The sequence below is a fragment of the Cyanistes caeruleus genome, chromosome 25 (genome assembly GCF_971803275.1).
Source record: "Cyanistes caeruleus chromosome 25, bCyaCae1.hap1.1, whole genome shotgun sequence".
In the NCBI taxonomy this organism is placed as follows: Eukaryota; Metazoa; Chordata; class Aves; order Passeriformes; family Paridae; genus Cyanistes; species Cyanistes caeruleus.
In genome coordinates, this window is record NC_141725.1 from 2466853 (window position 1) to 2489103 (window position 22251).

Genomic DNA, 22251 nt, shown 5'->3' on the forward strand with positions numbered 1-22251 from the left:
GATGACGGCAAAAAGATTAATTTAATGTTCTACACAAAAGATGTCAAGGTTAATGATTCAATCAGGAACAAAACTGCTGGCAGGGAGAAGCCTCCATATGAGAGATGTTTTGTTATGAAATGAATGAAAAGAATTAAAGATTTAGGAATTTAAGATGGCACAATAACCCAACCTCCTCCGCAAATGCTGTATTTTCCATTGAGGTTCTTCAAGTAAACAAACCTTTGCTCTCTCCATTACATTTTTCTCCAAACAAATTCACTCAGACCTTTATTTATTCCACAAAATGCTGGGAAAAAACCCTTCAAACATGGAGCTGGTTGCAGGGGGTGGTGTGAAAATCAGCCTGTTCAACGGCAGCGTGTGTCACCCAATCTGTCCCTTGGCTCTGTGCCTGCAGGGGCTGTGCAGAGCCAGGCTCAGGGTGGTATTTAAAGCTCTAATTCATCCCACAATCTCCGTACTACAGGAGTTGAGTGGAATGAAGAGTTTTTTCCAATCAAATCTGACTGTCTGTTTTCCATGAGTGAAGAAATCACCGGGTTGAATGCACCAAGGGGAACTCCCCCACTGTGGGAATTGTCACTGCTCCCTGAGTTTCTCACTTCTGCTTAATTGGAGCAAATTCAGATGAGGCCACCAGGATGTTCAGAGGGATGGAGCAGCTCTGCTGAGAGGAAAGGCTGGGAGAAATGGAATGTTCAGCCTGGAGAAGAGAAGCTTCAGGGTGACCTCATTGTGGCCTTTGCCTCACGGGCATCTGCACGAAACATGGAGAGAGACAATTTCCAAGGGTCTGGAGTGACAGGACAAGGGGGAATGGCTTCAAACTGAGAGAGGACAGGGATAATTGGATATTAGGGAAAAATTCTTGGCTGTGAGGGTGGGCAGGCCCTGGCACAGGGTGCCCAGAGCAGCTGTGGCTGCCCCTGGATCCCTGGAAGTGTCCAAGGCCAGGCTGGACAGGTCTTGGAGCAGCCTGGGATGGTGGAAGGTGTCCCTGCCATGGCAGGGGGTGGAACGTGGTTGTCTTTAAGATCCCCCCCAGCCCAGGCCATTCAATGATCATATGGTCCTAATAAATTATAAAATCACCAGTAGGATCCTGATTTTAAAGATATGTTTTCAGTAGAGCACTTCAAAGATGTTTAGATGTTTAATTATGGAGGGATTGAAGCCTCACTGAATTAGAATACTGACATGCTCAAGGCTGGGCTTTGGCCCAGGGATGGTCACCAGGGCCGTGCTTTGCCTTGTCCCCAGCTGACCTGAATCTGCCACTGCACCAGCTGGGCTTAAGGGGGAACAAGAACCAAGCTCTGGTTTCACAAGCTGAACATGAGGTTTGCTAGGTCCCTTGAGTTTTTTAAATTGAATCATAGAACTGTGGAATATCCTGAGGTGGAAAGGACCCTCAGGGATGATCAGTGCAGCCCCTGGCCCTGCCCAGACCCCCCAACAAGCCCACCCTGAGCATCCCTGAGAGCGCTGGCCAAACGCTCCTGGAGCTCTGGCAGCCTTGGGGCCGGGCCCATTCCCTGGGGAGCCTGGGCAGTGCCAGCAGCCTTGGGGGGAAGAACCTTGCCCTGAGCTCCATCCCAAGCCCTGGCACAGCTCCAGCCCTTCCTGGGCTCCTGTCCCTGTCCCAGAGCAGAGCTCAGCCCCTGCCCCTCCGCCTCCCCTCGGGAGGAGCTGCAGCCCCTGAGGAGCCTCCCCTCAGTCTCCTCTGCTCCAGCTGAACGAGCCAAGTGCCCTCAGCTGCTCCTCAGAGCCTTCCCCAGCTCCGTGTCCCTCCTCTGGACAGTCTCCAACAGCTTTGGATCCTCCTCATCTGGTGGTGACCATTTTTAGTTAAGTCTGTAAATTCTGGTTGTAAAATATACCCGAAAACCTTCTTATAAAGCCCAGCACAGCTGACTGAGCCTCTTTTCCTTGTTGCTTTTTCCTTCTGGTAAATGTTTGCCCCTTTCATTCTCAATTGCTCCAACAAAGCCCCAACACTTTGTGTTTTCCTGCTGCATGGTGACAAGGCCCGACCTCTCCCTGCACTCTTCCCACAAAGGCCTTTGTGTTTCCATGTTGCTAAGGAGGGAAGGCCTGGGAGCTCTGCACCTTCTTGGCTTTCCCTTCTCCCTCATGCCCCAAAGTGCTCGGTGTGACTTCAGTCTCTACCCCTCGGCAGCCTCCATGAGAAGGAATGGATTCAGGATGGAATTTAATCTGTAGTTAAACAGCAAGGCAGAAGGGAATGGGCAGAGGGAAAGGTTTTCAGTGCTCTGCTGTGAAACTACAACAATTCCCGGTGGAACTAAGGTGCTGCTGAATTATCCCACCAAAGGGAGCCCGGGTAGGGGCAGTGCAGGGCAGGGACACCTCAAACCATCCCAGGGGGCTCCAAGCCCCGTCCAGCCTGGCCTTGGACACTGCCAGGGATCCAGGGGCAGCCCCAGCTGCTCTGGGCACCCTGTGCCAGGGCCTGCCCACCCTGCCAGCCAACAATTCCTTCCCAATATCCCATCCAGCCCTGCCCTCTGGCACTGGGAGCCATTCCCTGTGTCCTGTCCCTCCAGGCCCTTTCAAACAGTCTCTTTCTTGTTCCATATTTATTGCAGGCTCCCAGGAATGCCACAATGAGTTCACTCCAAAGCTTCTCCTCTCCAGGCTGTACCATCCCAATTCCTTCAGCCTTTCCTTACAGCAGAGCTGCTCCATCAGCAGCAAATCCAGCAAGAAAAACCACACCAAACTCATGAGGGTGCAAGTACAGGACAGCCAACCCTGAAAGAAGCTGCTGGCTCAGCTTTAAAAATACCTGAGCTTTAATTAATCTTTTGTGATTTATGTTGTCTTTTATTTCCACATGTTTTATTGCTTTGTTTTCTGAGGTTTAGGATGGCATCTAGTGGCCCACAGGATGTGCAAGGTGAGACCCCGTTTGGTTTGGCTGAGCAGAGCAGGCACGGAGCAGGGACATGGGGACAAAGCCAGGCTTTGCCCAAAGAGCAGCTCCAGACAGCAAATCCTCTCTGTGTCAAATATTAAATAATAGAACTTGATGGGAAATGGGGAATGGATTTAAGGTGAAGAAGGGGATATTTAGATGGGTTATGGGTAATTATTGGCTGTGAGGTGCTGAAGGATTGGTGCAGGGAGCCTGTGGCTGCCCCTGGATCCCTGGCAGTGCCCAAGGCCAGGCTGGACGGGGCTTGGAGCAGCCTGGGACAGTGGAAGGTGTCCCTGCCATGGCAGGGGTGGCACTGGGTGACTTTAATGTCCCTTCCAACCCAAACCATTCTGTGATAACCTACGAGATTCATTTTTCTCTCTGCAAACAAACTCTGAGCGTTTCCCAGCTATAATTTAATTTCTTCTCTCTGAAAAAGCTGCCTTTGCAGAATCTCTGCCTAATTAGGGCAGCAGGGACGTGATCAGGTTTAAGGTTTGTGTTTACCGGCATCACTTGGGTATGCAATGAGATCAGTGAGCTCACTGTGGGCCAAAGGACACATTTGAACATCTCCAGGCACTGCTGGGACATTCAGGTACCTGAAGATCCACTGGAGCAGGGCCAGAGGGAGTCACAGCCCAGTGGGTTCATTGCAAAGCTGGAAATCAGGAGGAAAAGCAGCTTCTGTTGTGGAACTCATCCCAATTAATCCCTCTGTGGTCAGAATGGAGCAGGAGAGGAGGTGATGAGCATCCCAATCTCCTCCAGGATCCCTGGCTCAGCACATTTCTGTCCCAAGTCTGTTTGAGTTGGATTTTAATCACAAAATCACTCAGGAATATTTTTTTCCATTAGCAATTTCCTTTACTTGAGGAAAAAATGGCGTGAGGGATTACTCCTGCAAAGCCAAATCATTTCCACATGCTCTGGGAGAGGTTTCTGGGGAGAGAGACCCCCTGAGTGACCAGCTGGGTCTTCTCCCACAGTTATTTTTTGTCACCAACACATTTTCTCATGGTCAGTAATGGTAATGCTGCTGTTGGAGGTCAACTCATTGCCCAGAATTCATCCCATTAACCCCAATATTTATTTACTGATTTAAAATCCAAATGCTTTTCCATTAATGTTGCCACAACCCCATTTTTACACCCGAAATTTCCCCAAACAGAACGTTACATCCAGGCGATGTGGCTGCTCCTGAGGTTTTGAACTGGATTCCCAACCCAAAGTGCATTTTTGTACCTCTAGTTCAACCCACTGGGCCCCCAGTTCTGCCCAGATAACAACAACTTCCCAAACTAAGGAGGGTTTAAGGTGTGTCAGCTGCTCAGCCAACCCACCTCAGCTTGCATTACCTGAGTGACTTCCATAACATTTGGAATTTGCTTGCAGAGGGAGCAGAGTTGTGAGGAGCCCGGAACAACTTTTCACTTGGACAAGGAGTCTCAAGGCAAAAACATGACTTGGAAATGTTGCTCTGGGATATATTTGACACAAAATATATTCCTAGTCCTGGCATTTAATTTCAGCCTGTGCACAGCAACAGGTAGGATGGACCTTACGGTAATTTTTTCATGGAATGCTCCAGGGAAACTGAAATTTTAATTGAGGTGTGGGGGGGTTGAAAATTTTTTTAAAGGGAATTATGAATGTGCATTTATATGTCAAATCTATGTATAAATATTTTTATATTTTATATGTATATTATACATTTATATTATGGGATTAATATTAGCAGAATGCATTCAAAATTTCTTGAAAAATATCTGTACCTGCACGTGCATGCGGTGCAGAGGCAGGAATTCAAGGCAGAAGGTAATTAAACAGTTTCTAATTATTGTGGATTATTTTGGGGATGAAAAAGAGATAAAAAAATCCCAAATAGTAAAGACTTGAGTATATTCCCTGTGGTGGGAGGGGAGGTTTGCTGTGTATTTTCAAAGCTGTTAAAGGGGACAGGGGTGGCACAGTCACACATGCACTGGATCCTTTGGAATTGGAAGTTGTCCTTGCTATTTTTCCCTCTGGGTACCTAGAAGAAGGAGACCTGAATCTTCCAAATCTCTTTCAAACTGAAAAAAGAGAAATTTATGTGAGATATTGGGAAGGAATTGTTGGCTGGCACAGGGTGCCCAGAGCAGCTGTGGCTGCCCCTGGATCCCTGGCAGTGCCCAAGGCCAGGCTGGATGGGGCTTGGAGCAGCCTGGGATGGTGGGAGATGTCCCTGCCATGGCAGGGGTGGAATGAGGTGGGATTTAAGGTCCTTTCCCACCCAAACCATCCCATGATTCCATGAATGTAGCTGCATCAGGCAGCAATGAGGCCCAAACTTTTTCTAGAAAGAGTTCAGGGAGACACTTTTTAACACTTGCTGTGATTGTGCCCAAATTCCATTATTTGAATAAGCACAAAACCCAAACCCATTATCTGCAGTGATTTCTTTTCCCCTGACTGCAAATATCTGATATCTGAGAATTGAGCACAAGAAAAAAAAATGTTCCTGAAATTTCTTCCTACATAAACTGGTCTTGATGCTCCAGCACTCAGGGGAAAAACTGCAGTTGAGTCTAGGAATACAATAATATAAGAATTATTGTGGTGTAGGAAATAACTCCCAGGAAAAAGGTTTCATTTTATTTTTAAAGCCCTAAACCCCCCAAATTTCTCTCACATAAAGGTTCTACCAATAACTGACATCTTAAAATGCTAGAATTAGGTGACTAAAGCAACAGCTATGAGGTGAAAATTCAGAATGGTAAGAAAAAAGAAAAAAAAAAGCAAAAAGAGAAACTCTTTACATGAGATTATAAAACAAACAAAAAAATAGTTTAAATCCAGTCAGGTTGGATGGGGCTTGGAGCAAGCTGGGATAGTGGAAGGTGTCCCTGCCCATGGTAGGGAGTGAGACTGGATGAGCTCTAGGGTCCCTTCCAACTCAATTCTTTCTATGATTCTATAAATATATAAATTATTGCAGAGAAGCCTCTGTCTCCTGTGAGGCTGAGGAGGAGCTGCTCCCTCTAATGTGGGAGATCCCTCTCCTGATAGTGGAGGATTCCTTGGGGAAGGGGGATTCAAGTCCCTGGCAGGAACAGTCTTGGCTCTGCTACATCCAATGGCTGTGTTTGGAGCAGATTGATCCCAAAAGAAAAACAGCAAGCTCAAATCTCCCCAGAAACTCCAAAATCACACAAAATCCCAAAATATCCTGAGCTGTATCCCACAGGGATCATGTGTGCAGCCCCTGGCCCTGCCCAGAGCCCCCAACAAGCCCACCCTGAGCATCCCTGAGAGCGCTGTCCAAATGCTCCTGGAGCTCTGGCAGCCTTGGGGCCGGGCCCATTCCCTGGGGAGCCTGGGCAGTGCCAGCAGCCTTTGTAATTAATTAAATAAATTAATTAATTGAAAAAAAAATTACAGAATTTTTCTCCTCGTATTCCTAATCCTTTAATTTCTGCTGGTTATTGAGCCCTCTCTGTTTCCCAGCAGGTCTCAGGAGGTTGGTGCTCGGCGTGAAGGACCCGGCAGTGATCAGGGAGAAGCTGCCAGAGGCCAAACCCCCCTCACTGGGATTTGTGGCAGTGTCAGAGGAGAACTGCGGGTCTGGAACAGGCACAGGGACAGCCCTGGGTGACAGATTTCAGCCCTGGTCCCCTGTCCTTGGGGAAAGCACCGTGGATGGGTTGGTCCCACAGCCCCTCAACCCCTCACTGGTGCTTGGCCCAAAGTCCCCCATGACACAAAGGGCAGAGGCATCGCTGTCCCTCCGGCACCAGGGTGACAGTGGGGACCCTCCCCAGCCTCCCCCTGCTGCAGCTCCTGATGCTGAAGGATCTTCTCCCCTTCCAGACCTGCACATCTCCATCAGTGCCAGAGCCCAGGGTCCCCAGCACAGGAGGAGCAGAACTTGGGACCCTTCTGCAGCCTCCCTGTGGGCACTGACAGGTCTGGTGGCACCTGACACTGGGGACACTGGGAATCCTGGAGGGACCCCCTCATTCCTTGGCCCCAGGGGGCTGCCCAGACCCACTCAGAACACGAGGACTGAGTGCAAGAGGCCACTGAACTCCAGGATCACCTCTGGGACAGATGTCCTGTCCTGGCTGCACAACATTGTGTCAGGTGAGGGCTTTTATGGATTTATTAAGTGTTCAGCTGATTCTTTTATTTTATTTAGTGTTTGAAACAGTTTATCTGGGGGCAAATCATCATCCTTCTAGTGGAAAGTGTCCCTGCCCATGGCAGCTTGAGGAATGAGATTGTATTTTAGGTTTCTTTCAACCCAGCCCATTCTGGGATCCACTGAGCTATGTCCTCAGGAATGTTTTCTCTCCTCTCCCAGTGGCACCTGAAATGTGTTCATACCCCTTAAACCAGGGAGATTTCACACGGTTTTCTGGACACTTTTCCTCTGTGGTGCGTTATCTGTGTCTGGTTACTCCCTCAGAAACTCCCCCTGGGCCATGGAATTGCTTCAGTTCTCCATTGCAGGCTCTGGATTCTCCCCATGCACACCCAGGGATGTTGGGGTCATTCAACAGCCAAAGGTTTTTGTTTGAGCATCCACTCACAGGAAACATCATCCAAATTCTCCTTTCAGCTTCCAAGGCTGACATGTTCAAATTTTAGGGAGTCACCTGCGTCACAGGTGGGTTTGGGTGTGGGGCACGCCTGGCAGAGGAGCTGCTGGGAGGATTTCTGTTCAGACAGCAGTGACACTCTGAGAGCGAGCCCTAATGCAGAAGTAAATGAAAATAAAATACTCTTCCACAACCTTCCTTCTAAATGAGAACAAAATACTCTCCTGCAACCACTTCCTTCCACAGCCCTGGGGTGGCTGGATTTTGGATTTCAAATGCAGTTCTCGGTTAATGCCAGCAGAAGGAAGTATTTGGTTACAAAACCAACTGGTAAAACCTGATAAATCAATCAGAGTTTAGCGAGCATTCATTGACACGGGACAGACAAAGAATGAAAGCTGTTATGAATTCCTTCTCAAGCTACTTCAAACTGAGCTTTCCTTTGCCCCAGCAGCAGGAGTGCAGGAATTTTCCCTGTTTCAGACTGAAGTTCTCCTAAGGAAGTTACTTCCTGGTTCAAACAGCAGGTTTAAAAAAGAAATTATAAATTAACCCACAGCTTAAGGTGCTGCATTCCTCCCAAAGCAGTGAGAGCTTTCCCTTCACTTTCATTTACTGGGTGAAGTCAGGAGTGTGTCAGGTGTCCCTCCCAGGGAGGTTCAAACACCCAGTTCTGATAAAGGGAAACGATGCTGGGTTATGTAAAGGTGGCTGCAGAGACATCATGAAAGAGCAGCTTTTGTTTCAATTGCTCTCATTTCATCCCCTTTATATCACAAAGGTGTTTGGGATAGAACCTACTGCTGTGAGGAGGTTTTGCCTGCAAAAATTAATTGAAATCTTAATTTTTAACAGTATCAGGCCTCCCTCTTGGTGCAGGTGTGTGTGGAGCTCTTCCATCCGGGAGTTTGAGCAGAGTCAACTGGGCTGCTTGTACTTAAAATTCCAAGTGAAAACAGGGGGGTTGTGCCTTTTGGCTTAACCTTGGAGACCCCCAGAATCATCCTCAAAGCTCCTTTGTTTCAATTTTACTATTTTATTTACATCTGGTTTATTTACCTCCAGAGCTGGGATGATTTCTCCCCAAAGCTGGGATGATTTCTCCCTAAAGTTGGGATGATTTTTCCCCTCCCCTCCGATTTTTCAACCTTTTTTTATGCAGGAAAACGAAGCCAAAGACAGATCACGTCAAAGAGGCGACCCAGGCAGAAATGAGTCGTGAATCACAAATTGTTTCTCCCTTAGTAACACTTGAGGAAAGGTCAAGGATGTTCAATTTACCCAGTTCTTGCACAACCAGGCAGGAGCGGGTGCACGTCAGTCCCTCACATCGTGACAGGTGTGCTTGAGGTAATTTCAGCAACTCTGGGAGGAACTTTTAATCTTTCTGTGTTATCCAAGCAATGAAGAGGGTCTTTGTATCATAGAAATTTTACAGAGAAATAACATTTACGTGAATGAATCCAGGCTTCTAAAACCTATTTAGTTCCTCAGTTAGGAAAACTGAATTTGTATTAATTTTGTTATTAATGTATATGCCATATAAACCAGTGTTTAATGGTTCTTTACCTGTGAAAAAGGTATTTTTAATATAAATTATCTCCATCATTTACAAAAAAACCCTTGGGTATTCAAAACAGAACTGTCCCCTACAAGTTGTACAAGTATAAAATAACTTTTCAATCCAATCAAACTAAACATTTAATTAATAACTCATAAAAACCTCCAGCTGAGTGAATTAGAGTTGATTTCCAGAGAACTTCCAGGTCATCCAGACAAACATTTACTTTTCTTCAGCCATCTTTGTGGAAAACTGTCCCTCTAAACCTGGAACTGAGCTGGAGATGAAGCCTCTCTGTCAGGGATGAAAAAAAGTTTTTTGCCTTTCCTGAGTGCAGGGTTTAGTGAGAATTAAATAAAAAGTGATGGAAAATGCAAATAGGAATGTTTTTATTTTTCCTGGGTTCACCTTGAACAAGAAATGTTGGGTTTGGAAGAGGTGTGAGAGGAAAGAGGAGCAGGATTCTGGAAAGAGAACAGGAACAAGGGGATGAGGGAACCCAAACCCAAAGACAGTCTGTTCACCTGTTGATCAATCCTGATCAAGAATTAAAAAGATAAAGCATCAAACTCCATATTGGTGATGGCTCAAAATAATTGGAAACCTTTTTAATTCTCAACTGGGTTCAGGAGTGTGGCAGTTCCTCCTTCAACTTTACCCACTACCCCATGGATCTGCAAAAGCCACACGTGGATTTGCTGGATTTTGCCACTTTATCCACAGGTTTACCCCTGGGCATCCCCTCAGAGAGGTTCTCCTGAATCCCTTTGCCCATTCTCCAGGGGAGAAATCCCAGGGGACGGCTGAGACCGTGCCAAGCTGTCAGTTTGCAGTTTTGGCAATGGATGTACCCGAGGAATGAGTGCTGGGAAGGAAGGATGAGCCCAATGGGCTTCTCATACCAATCACCCCAGGCTCTTGCTGCTCCACAAAGAGCCTCAGGAAATGTTTGCTCGCCATTCAGACCCGACTTGTGCGACTGAAATGTAAACTCAAAGCCCAGCCAAACTCCTGTCTCCGTGTCCACCCTGAACTTAAATATCTGCGAGATGAATGTGTGATTGTGGCCTTCAAGGGTGTAGACCTGTCTCCATTCCTGCTCATTTCATGCTCAGATTCACTCCCGCTGACCTTTTCAAGCAGAGAGTTTCTTATTTACCTTCCCTAGAGGGAAAGTACCAGGCTCTAATTTGAAAATCCTCGGGGCTGTCAGGTACAGGTGTGGCCCAAACCTCCACCAAGGCTTGGCATTATGCAAGGGGCTGGAGTTTAAGAGCATTTCCCCCTTGACCATCACACTCACCTTGTCCCCTCTCGTGTGAGGGTCACTCCTGCTCTGCCCAGAGCTGCAGGTCCTGAAGGGAATTTGGGAAAATTCCTAATCTTGCCAGAAAATTCTAATCTTGTAAGGAAAAAAAAGGATGGATTGGATGATAAATTTATCCCCTTTTAAGATGAAGGTTTTGTGTGTTATCGTTGTATTGTGCTGCTCTTTCGGTAAGTAAAATTTGTTTAATTATTTAACTTATTGAGTACTCAATTTATTAAATTATTTAATTGAAAAAAATTATCTAATTTACTTTTTTATTAGAAAAACTCAGTGTATTTTTGTACAGTTGAACAGATTTTGTAAATTAAATGATGATCACTAAAACTAAAAACAAAACGGGTTTTATTCCCATCTAATCACTTCAAACAACACTGATGATTAAATCTATCCAGAATTTGTGATACAACTGAAAAACCCCAAATCACTTTGGAGTGATGGGCTGATCTTGCTCATGGTCTTGCAAATTTTTAGCACTTCTACTCATCAGTTAAAAGAAAGAAATAAGAGAGAGGACAACATTTATTTTTTAGATTTGTTGAATATAAATACAGAGGAATTGCCCAAGCTGAGCTGATCTAATTTAATGTAGCAAAAGCTGAAATATAAATTGCAACATTTGTTTTAGGACACAAAGTTAATTTTGTTTTCTGAAAAGAGATGAATGAGACGTTAATATTTACTTTACAGACGGCTCATCTACATTCCTCAGCTGAGTTTTGAAATCAAAAAGGGGGGGAGGAATCCATATCATAATTGTTAATAGAAAATAATCAAACTAAAAGTGTTTGGAGAATTTTACAATATTTTCCAGTTGTGTATTTTTTGAAAAAGTGGATATAAATGACATTATTAATGGCAATGAAATGACAGAGGGTCTGGAGTGCTTCAGTCTCTGAAATTGTATTTCTTATGACAAGAAAATTAGCTTTAGAAATGTCTCTGAGTTTAAAATCTAGAAGGCATTTAACAATCTAAAATGTAATTTTTTTTTTTTAATTGAGCTGGAATTACATGATTTCTATATGGAAAAGCAATTTGGTGGTAGTGGTTACTCAAAGGTTTATAAATTACATTTTCTGGAATGAAAAGGACACTTAGGACTTGAACTGCCAGTGACTTACAGAACTCTCCTAGAGTTAATTAATTAATTAATTCAAATTACTAGAGACATTTTAAGTGCATTGGTACCAACATATAAAATGTCTTTGTTCACACAACCAGCAGCTTAATTGAAATTAGTTTTAAATTAAAGGCAATTAAGGCTGTTTTAATTCTCAATTAGAGGGGAAACAGTGGAGCTAAACATTGTTATAAATATGGGCTCAAAAACATTTGAGTTTTTATTATTAATAAAATTATATTAAATTCAATTCATTTACCATATCTTGGTAAGATTCAGGCTGCTTTTCTTTGAGCTAGTGAATAGAAATCTGCATGAGAATTCCCACCCAGAGCCAGATTTTAAGTGCAGGTGGACGTGAAAATATTCCACTTTACCCCCTGCACTGCAAGAGAAAAGCAGCTTTGATGTAGAGCATGGAAATTCCTGTTAGGAATTTCTGACTGGGATCAGGAAATTACTGCTGCTTTGAAGTGAGGGAACTTTGGTAATTTGGTGAATTATTGGTGGATTTACCAAATATTCCTTTAGAAAGGCAAGGGTCACTAATTCTAGAGTTTGCAGTTCAATGTGAATATTTTAATGTCTGCAAAATTGCTGCTTAAATATGAATATATCCAATTAGTGTTAGAAATGTGTGGTTCCAGGTTGCTTCCCAGAGTTTGGGATAGAGAGAGGTGGGAAACAGAGATCCCCAGATCCCTCTGCCAGGGGAGTGTTTGGTCCCCTCTTTCAGTATTCTGAAAAATCCCTCCTAACAAGTCTATTAGGCAAGGCCAGGAATGGCTTAAAACCTCCAGGTAATACAGAAAAAAAAAGGAATTTAACAATTTTCTAGATGTTTATATAGCAAATAATACATATGTTAATATAGAAAATAATATATAAAAATATTAATATACCAAGGTACAGTGATTCCAGTATTACACATTTTAGGAAAAACCCTATGTATTACTGACATTTATAGATATTTGTGCCCTTTTTAAAATAAGAAATATCTATTTTTAAATATATACATATATATATTTATTTTTATTTTTATTCTTATGTGTTTGCATTTATATTTGCATTTGCATTTACATTTATATATATATACATATATACATATATACATATACATATATATATATATATATATATATTATAGCACAGAATGGTTTGTATCACAAAGGACTTAAACCCATCCCATTACACCCCCTGCCATGGCAGGGACACCTTCCACTATCCCAGGGTGCTTCAGCCTCCATTCAGCCTGGCCTTGGACACTTCCAGGGATCCAGGGGCAGCCACAGCTGCTCTGGGAATTCCATCCCTCCCCACCCTCCCAGGGAACAGTTCCTTCCCAATATCCCATCCAGCCCTGCCCTCTGGCAGTGGGAAGTCATTCCCTGTGTCCTGGCTCTCCAGTGCTTTTATGTACATCCTTAATTCTGAAATCTCTTCAATGTTCAATATTGAGACAATTAATGTGAATTAAAAGGACAAGGACAGGTCTGTGAGTAAAAACAAAGCTTGAGGAGCTACTACCAATTTACTCATTGCCACACTGGCTGCCCCTTTCTTTCGCTGAGTCTCCTTTGACCTTCCATTCTATTCTAACATTAATATTACCACACCTGTTATTTATAATATTCTGCTGTTTCCTAAGCATGCACAAAATACCAGATTATCACTTGATTGAGTCTGGAATCCAGAAAGACAACAAGGATTTAGGAACGGGGAAGAGACTATTTTTATTTTTGTATGTAACAGCCAGAGCTGGGCCTTGCTCTGGATCACAGGTGACAAGTCCTGCTGAGAGCTCAGTGCTTTGCTTGGCACAGTGTCCAGGTGGCCACACAGCCCCTGACAGTGCAGGTGTCTCCAGGTGGGTGCACAGCAAACTCAGGGACTGCAGGTAGAATAAATACCTGCAAAAACCCCACAGAAATTCTTCCCTTCCATTGTCCAGACGGTGAGTTGTGATGACAAAGATGTTTGGTGTGACTCTGCCTGGCTCAGGTGAGACCCCACCTGCAGAGCTGCCTCCAGCTTGGGGGTCCCAGCACAGGAGAGAGTGCAGAGGAGGCACCAGGAGGATTAAAGGGATAGGACAGCCCTGCTGGGAGAATTGGGGTTGCTCAGTCTGGAGAAGAGAAGCTTTGGGGTGACCCTTCCAGAACCTGAAGGGAGCCAGCAAGAAAGATGGAGAGAGAGAGGGGGGACTATTTCCAAGGGCCTGGATGAGGGGGAATGTCTTCAAAGTGATAGAGGTGAGATATTAGGGAAAAATCCAGGGGGTGAAAAGGCCCTGGCACAGGGTGCCCAGAGCAGCTGTGGCTGCCCTATCCTGTGGCCTAGAAGTGTCCAAGGCCAGGCTGGACAGGGTTTGGAGAAACCTGGGATAGTGGAAGGTAGGGATGAAACAAGATGGGCTTTAAGGCAGGGAGGAGCTAAACTGTGGCTAAATTGTGATTCCATGGTCCCATGAAGTTGTTTGTGAGGATGCTGGGACATGATAGTGATTCCTTACATTTGAAAGAGCTTGGTCAGAGTCCCTGTCTCCCTCTCCCCATCCTTCCTCTCCTAACGGCACTACCCGAGGCAGGATGCCAGCCCTGCTCATTTCCTGGTGGGTGTCAAGCCCAAGCATTACTAACAAGCCTGGAATGCTTTACCAGAAGAGAATCTTCTGAAGTGACACAACCAACCTGACAGGGGAAAGACTGGGTGTGATTCCAGTGACAGATTATTAATAGAATGAGCCCCTCCTAAGAACCACACCATAGAGATGGTTTGGAACATTTGTGTGCACCTCATGGGAGCAGGGGAATTTAATTGGGGTGACAAACCCACGGCTATTGTGTTGTCGTCACTGAAAGAGCCATGGATGAATAACAGATTTTTTTAGGTGTTGCCAATCCAGAAAGCTTGAAAAAAACAGAGTATGAATATGTAATTCTTACATAAAAAGCAGCTGGAAAAATGTTGGACTTGTTCAGAGTACTTTGAAAAATGTTGGACTTGTTCAGAGTGTTTTTCTTGACCCCTGTGTTCACCTACTAAGGTATCTACTGCTGCTTCGAAATCTGGAAATTACAGACATGGCTGATATCCCTCAGTGAAATATATATTTAAATTCTGAAACATCTCAGTGTTCTTCAGAAGCTGTTCCAGAAAACTCTGAACAGTCTTTTCCATGGAACACTGGGGACATGAAAAAGATGGGGCTGGGTAGGAACGTGATTTCTCATTGGAAATGAAGGAGTTTGGGGAGTTCTCTGCTAACTAACTTTACTGCAAAAAGCAGAAGAATCTTAAAACTAATTACTAAAAAATAACAAGTCCATATAAAATAAAAAAGTGTTAAGAAGTAAGAAAAGGAACAAATTTGTAGAGTCTGATTTAATTTCCATTTCGACAAAAGGTTTTAGCCAAAGGGAAACCCTCAGCTGGACTAAGAATTTAATCAGAGAATAGATTTTAACAGTGATTGACAACATTTCCCTAAAAGAAGAAATAATCGAGGGTAGAGGCAAATCCTCACAGATGGCTGTTACTGCTCTTTACTGGGTTTGGATGAAAAAACTTGGATTAAAAAAAATCTGTAACAAATAACGCCTAGCAGTAAGTGAGATTACATTTTAAATGCCATCAGTTGTCCACCTTAGGAACAGTTTCTCCTAAATAATTTGAAAGTTTATCTATGGAATGATAAAAGTTAGGAATCTTGCAAATATTTTGGAGGACAGGATTAGAATTCAAATGGTTCAGAAAAAAAAAATGAATGGTTCTTCCAAAGAGCAGTGGAGGACATTGGGATACCTTGCACATGTGAATGCACATGTTCAGCTGCAAAGAACACTCTGGTTTTATTGTTCTCCTGAGAATCTCTTCAGAGGACCTCCAGCTGGACATGTCTCTTGATTTGAGCCCATGAAGGAACAGATAAGGTGCAAGAGGTTTTGTGATAACACCATTGTTGAAGGGGTAAAGGTCCAGTGATCACTCAGCCTGCTGGACTGAGTCCAGAGGAGGCTGCCAAGCAGAAGGACAGAGCAGCTCTCATATGGAGCCAGGCTCAGGCTAGTGGGATGGCACAGCCTGTAGAAGAGGAGGCTCCAGGGAGACCTTAGAGATCCTCCCAGGACCTAAAAGGGCTCCAAGACCTGGAGAGGGACTTCGTACATGGGATGGGGGACAGGACAAGTGGAAATGCCTTCAAGCTTAGAGAGGGTTGATTTATAAGGAATATATGTAAGGAAGCAATTGTTCCCTGTAAGGGGGGTAGCACAGGGTGCCCAGAGCAGCTGTGGCTGCCCCTGGATCCCTGGAAGTGTCCAAGGCCAGGTTGGATAGGATTTGGAGCAACCTGGGATAATGGAAGATGTACCTGCCAATGGAAGGGGATGGAACAAAAGGATTTTCTGGATTTGTTCCAACATAAATCATGCTGTGACTTTACATAAAGATTATATAAGGCAGTTACAGATCAGAAAACGATTCTTCAGACCCTTCATTCAATAATATCCAATGAAAAGTAAATATAGGGACACATTTCCAAAAAAAACTAGATGAAAGAAACCTGCAAAGTGTGACTTAGTGAAAAGAGAAAAAATACAGTAAAAAATTATTTAAATAAAGAGTAGATGACCAGGAAGTTCTTTGAATATTATAGCGAATAAAGAACATGAGAATTTAAAAAAAAAAGCACACCTGGAAAATCAATTTCTATTACAGGAAATTCACAGACGCAAGACAGTAATGGGAAAACACACACCACAATATCTCCCAAATATACTACACAATTCACATTGAATCCAGAGAATACAACTACAAAGTCAGCAGAGAGTACAATGCAATCCAGAACCAATGAGAATCCCGAGCATGTGCACGCCTCCTCTAGCCTCCGTCGAAGCTCTACTCTAGAGATCACTTCCCCAACACTCAGCACAACAGCATCCATCACCAGCACCAAGTCTGAGTCGACCTCTACCTCTGCAACTCTGGCCACATCCACCGTTGAGTCCACCACTGTGTCCACCTCGACCAGGACTGAAGGCACCACCTCGGCTGTGGAGTCCACATCTGTGCCTGAGTCTACGACTTCAGCTTCTTCTGTTCTGACAGAGACGTCTCCAGTTGTGACAACCTCCACAATGTTGTCGAGCACAGCAGAAAGCTCCAGCCTGAGGACTTCAGCCACCACTCCCATCCAATCCAGCCCTGCTGAAACATCCACTCTTAGCCAGGTGACCACTGAAGCATCCGAAGCCACCGTGACCACCACTGTCCTCGCACAAACATCATCCTCTACTCCTGGGACAAGCCCAACTTCTGCCATGACCTCTTCTCTTCCTCTGAGCTCTACTCCAGAGATCACTTCCCCAACAATCAGCACAACTGCACCCATCACCAGCACCAGCTTTGAGTCGACCTCAACTTCTGCAACTCTGGCCACATCCACCGTTGAGTCCACCACGACCAGGACTGAAGGCACCACCTCGGCTGTGGAGTCCACATCTGTGCCTGAGTCTACGACTTACGCTTCTTCTGTTCTGACAGAGACGTCTCCACTTGTGACAACCTCCACAATGTTGTCGAGCACAGCAGAAAGCTCCAGCCTGAGGACTTCAGCCACCACCCCCATCCAATCCAGCCCTGCTGCAATATCCCCTGTTGACTTAATTCCGGTCCCAGTGACAGAGATAAGAGCGGCAACCACCACTGTCCTCGCACAAACATCATCCTCTACTCCTGGGACAAGCCCAACTTCTGCCATGACCTCTTCTCTTCCTCTGAGCTCTACTCCAGAGATCACTTCCCCAACACTCAGCACAACTGCACCCATCACCAGCACCAGGTTTGAGTCGACCTCTACTTCTGCAACTCTGGCCACATCCACTGCTGAGTCCACCCCTACCAGGACTGAAGGCACCAGCTCGGCTGTGGAGTCAACATCTGTGCCTGAGTCTACGACTTCAGCTTCTTCTGTTCTGACAGAGACGTCTCCACTTGTGACAACCTCCACAATGTTGTCGAGCACAGCAGAAAGCTCCAGCCTGACGACTTCAGCCACCACTCCCATCCTATCCAGCCCTGCTGAAACATCCACTCTTAGCCAGGTGACCACTGAAGCATCAGAAGCCACCGCGACCACCACTGTCCTCGCACAAACATCATCCTCTACTCCTGGGACAAGCCCAACTTCTGCCATGACCTCTTCTCTTCCTCTGAGCTCTACTCCAGAGATCACTTCCCCAACACTCAGCACAACTGCACCCATCACCAGCACCAGGTTAGAGTCAACCTCAACTTCTGCAACTCTGGCCACATCTACCGTTGAGCCCTCCACTGTGTCCACCTCGACCAGGACTGAAGGCACCAGCTCGGCTGTGGAGTCCACATCTGTGCCTGAGTCTACGACTTCAGCTTCTTCTGTTCTGACAGAGACGTCTCCACTTGTGACAACCTCCACAATGTTGTCGAGCACAGCAGAAAGCTCCAGCCTGAGGACTTCAGCCACCACTCCCATCCAATCCAGCCCTGCTGAAACATCCACTCTTAGCCAGGTGACCACTGAAGCATCAGAAGCCACCGCAACCACCAATGTTCTTGCAGAAACATCACCTTCTACTCCTAGGACAAGCCCAACTTCTGCCATTACCTCTTCTCTTCCTCTGAGCTCTATTCCTGAGATCACTTCCCCAACACTCAGCACAACTGCACCCATCACCAGCACCAGCTTTGAGTCGACCTCTACTTCTGCAACTCTGGCCACATCCACCGTTGAGTCCACCACTGTGTCCACCACGACCAGGACTGAAGGCACCACCTCGGCTGTGGAGTCCACATCTGTGCCTGAGTCTACGACTTCAGCTTCTTCTGTTCTGACAGAGACGTCTCCACTTGTGACAACCTCCACAATGTTGTCGAGCACAGCAGAAAGCTCCAGCCTGAGGACTTCAGCCACCACTCCCATCCAATCCAGCCCTGCTGAAACATCCACTCTTAGCCAGGTGACCACTGAAGCATCCGAAGCCACCGTGACCACCACTGTCCTCGCACAAACATCATCCTCTACTCCTGGGACAAGCCCAACTTCTGCCATGACCTCTTCTCTTCCTCTGAGCTCTACTCCAGAGATCACTTCCCCAACACTCAGCACAACTGCACCCATCACCAGCACCAGCTTTGAGTCGACCTCAACTTCTGCAACTCTGGCCACATCCACCGTTGAGTCCACCACGACCAGGACTGAAGGCACCACCTCGGCTGTGGAGTCCACATCTGTGCCTGAGTCTACGACTTCAGCTTCTTCTGTTCTGACAGAGACGTCTCCACTTGTGACAACCTCCACAATGTTGTCGAGCACAGCAGAAAGCTCCAGCCTGAGGACTTCAGCCACCACCCCCATCCAATCCAGCCCTGCTGCAATATCCCCTGTTGACTTAATTCCGGTCCCAGTGACAGAGATAAGAGCGGCAACCACCACTGTCCTCGCACAAACATCATCCTCTACTCCTGGGACAAGCCCAACTTCTGCCATGACCTCTTCTCTTCCTCTGAGCTCTACTCCAGAGATCACTTCCCCAACACTCAGCACAACTGCACCCATCACCAGCACCAGGTTTGAGTCGACCTCAACTTCTGCAACTCTGGCCACATCCACCATTGAGTCCACCACTGTGTCCACCACGACCAGGACTGAAGGCACCACCTCGGCTGTGGAGTCCACATCTGTGCCTGAGTCTACGACTTCAGCTTCTTCTGTTCTGACAGAGACGTCTCCACTTGTGACAACCTCCACAATGTTGTCGAGCACAGCAGAAAGCTCCAGCCTGAGGACTTCAGCCACCACTCCCATCCAATCCAGCCCTGCTGAAACATCCACTCTTAGCCAGGTGACCACTGAAGCATCAGAAACAACCGCGACCACCACTGTCCTCGCACAAACATCATCCTCTACTCCTGGGACAAGCCCAACTTCTGCCATGACCTCTTCTCTTCCTCTGAGCTCTACTCCAGAGATCACTTCCCCAACACTCAGCACAACTGCACCCATCACCAGCACCAGGTTTGAGTCGACCTCTACTTCTGCAACTCTGGCCACATCCACCGTTGAGTCCACCACTGTGTCCACCACGACCAGGACTGAAGGCACCACCTCGGCTGTGGAGTCCACATCTGTGCCTGAGTCTACGACTTCAGCTTCTTCTGTTCTGACAGAGACGTCTCCACTTGTGACAACCTCCACAATGTTGTCGAGCACAGCAGAAAGCTCCAGCCTGAGGACTTCAGCCACCACTCCCATCCAATCCAGCCCTGCTGAAACATCCACTCTTAGCCAGGTGACCACTGAAGCATCCGAAGCCACTGTGACCACCACTGTCCTCGCACAAACATCATCCTCTACTCCTGGGACAAGCCCAACTTCTGCCATGACCTCTTCTCTTCCTCTGAGCTCTACTCCAGAGATCACTTCCCCAACACTCAGCACAACTGCACCCATCACCAGCACCAGCTTTGAGTCGACCTCAACTTCTGCAACTCTGGCCACATCCACCGTTGAGTCCACCACGACCAGGACTGAAGGCACCACCTCGGCTGTGGAGTCCACATCTGTGCCTGAGTCTACGACTTACGCTTCTTCTGTTCTGACAGAGACGTCTCCACTTGTGACAACCTCCACAATGTTGTCGAGCACAGCAGAAAGCTCCAGCCTGAAGACTTCAGCCACCACTCCCATCCAATCTAGCCCTGCTGCAATATCCCCTGTTGACTTAATCCCGGTCCCAGTGACAGAGGTTAGAGCGGCAACCACCATTGTTCTTGCAAAAACATCACCTTCTACTCCTGGGACAAGCCCAACTTCTGCCATGACCTCTTCTCTTCCTCTGAGCTCTACTCCAGAGATCACTTCCCCAACACTCAGCACAACTGCCCCCATCACCAGCACCAGGTTTGAGTCGACCTCTACTTCTGCAACTCTGGCCACATCCACCACTGTGTCCACCACGACCAGGACTGAAGGCACCACCTCGGCTGTGGAGTCCACATCTGTGCCTGAGTCTACGACTTCAGCTTCTTCTGTTCTGACAGAGACGTCTCCACTTGTGACAACCTCCACAATGTTGTCGAGCACAGCAGAAAGCTCCAGCCTGAGGACTTCAGCCACCACTCCCATCCAATCCAGCCCTGCTGAAACATCCACTCTTAGCCAGGTGACCACTGAAGCATCAGAAACTACCGCGACCACCACTGTCCTCGCACAAACATCATCCTCTACTCCTGGGACAAGCCCAACTTCTGCCATGACCTCTTCTCTTCCTCTGAGCTCTACTCCAGAGATCACTTCCCCAACACTCAGCTCAACTGCACCCATCACCAGCACCGGGTTTGAGTCAACCTCTACTTCTGCAACTCTGGCCACATCCACCGTTGAGTCCACCACTGTGTCCAAAACGACCAGGACTGAAGGCACCACCTCGGCTGCTGAGTCCACATCTGTGCCTGAGTCTACGACTTCAGCTTCTTCTGTTCTGACAGAGACGTCTCCACTTGTGACAACCTCCACAATGTTGTCGAGCACAGCAGAAAGCTCCAGCCTGAGGACTTCAGCCACCACTCCCATCCAATCTAGCCCTGCTGCAATATCCCCTGTTGACTTAATTCCGGTCCCAGTAACAGAGATAAGAGCGGCAACCACCACTGTCCTCGCACAAACATCATCCTCTACTCCTGGGACAAGCCCAACTTCTGCCATGACCTCTTCTCTTCCTCTGAGCTCTACTCCAGAGATCACTTCCCCAACACTCAGCACAACTGCACCCATCACCAGCACCAGGTTTGAGTCAACCTCAACTTCTGCAACTCTGGCCACATCCACCGTTGAGTCCACCATTGTGTCCAAAACGACCAGGACTGAAGGCACCACCTCGGCTGTGGAGTCCACATCTGTGCCTGAGTCTACGACTTCAGCTTCTTCTGTTCTGACAGAGACGTCTCCACTTGTGACAACCTCCACAATGTTGTCGAGCACAGCAGAAAGCTCCAGCCTGAGGACTTCAGCCACCACTCCCATCCAATCCAGCCCTGCTGAAACATCCACTCTTAGCCAGGTGACCACTGAAGCATCAGAAACAACCGCGACCACCACTGTCCTCGCACAAACATCATCCTCTACTCCTGGGACAAGCCCAACTTCTGCCATGACCTCTTCTCTTCCTCTGAGCTCTACTCCAGAGATCACTTCCCCAACACTCAGCTCAACTGCACCCATCACCAGCACCAGGTTTGAGTCGACCTCTACTTCTGCAACTCTGGCCACATCCACCGTTGGGTCCACCACTGTGTCCACCACGACCAGGACTGAAGGCACCACCTCGGCTGTGGAGTCCACATCTGTGCCTGAGTCTACGACTTCAGCTTCTTCTGTTCTGACAGAGACGTCTCCACTTGTGACAACCTCCACAATGTTGTCGAGCACAGCAGAAAGCTCCAGCCTGAGGACTTCAGCCACCACTCCCATCCAATCTAGCCCTGCTGCAATATCCCCTGTTGACTTAATTCCGGTCCCAGTAACAGAGATAAGAGTGGCAACCACCACTGTCCTCGCACAAACATCATCTTCTACTCCTGGGACAAGCCCAACTTCTGCCATGACCTCTTCTCTTCCTCTGAGCTCTACTCCAGAGATCACTTCCCCAACACTCAGCACAACTGCACCCATCA

The 22251-nt window shown here is 46.8% G+C and overlaps 1 protein-coding gene and 2 long non-coding RNA genes across 4 annotated transcripts; 1 reads left to right on the top strand and 2 right to left on the bottom strand.

Annotated features, from left to right (window-relative positions):
- The first annotated feature begins 2081 nt into the window (after positions 1–2081).
- On the top strand, positions 2082–9466 carry LOC111940310 (uncharacterized). Of its 2 annotated transcripts, none has more exons than XR_015279149.1 (4): positions 2082–2347; positions 4340–4493; positions 6434–7069; positions 8690–9466. It is a non-coding gene; the product is annotated as an uncharacterized LOC111940310 (long non-coding RNA). The 2 variants fall into 2 exon arrangements; XR_015279150.1 differs by having other exon boundaries at positions 2100–2347; positions 6437–7069.
- LOC147649326 (uncharacterized) lies at positions 9211–10478 on the bottom strand. The gene is made up of 2 exons (XR_015279148.1): positions 10392–10478; positions 9211–9382 (listed from the first exon to the last, which is right to left on the bottom strand). It is a non-coding gene; the product is annotated as an uncharacterized LOC147649326 (long non-coding RNA).
- Positions 10479–13246: 2768 nt separating this feature from the next.
- LOC147649327 (uncharacterized) lies at positions 13247–21681 on the bottom strand. Its single transcript, XM_086862594.1, has 2 exons — positions 18353–21681; positions 13247–16585 (listed from the first exon to the last, which is right to left on the bottom strand). Exons 1-2 carry the CDS (start codon positions 20027–20029, stop codon positions 16190–16192), a joined length of 2073 nt encoding a protein of 690 aa, XP_086718720.1. The 5' UTR covers positions 20030–21681; the 3' UTR covers positions 13247–16189.
- Between the last annotated feature and the right edge of the window lie 570 nt (positions 21682–22251).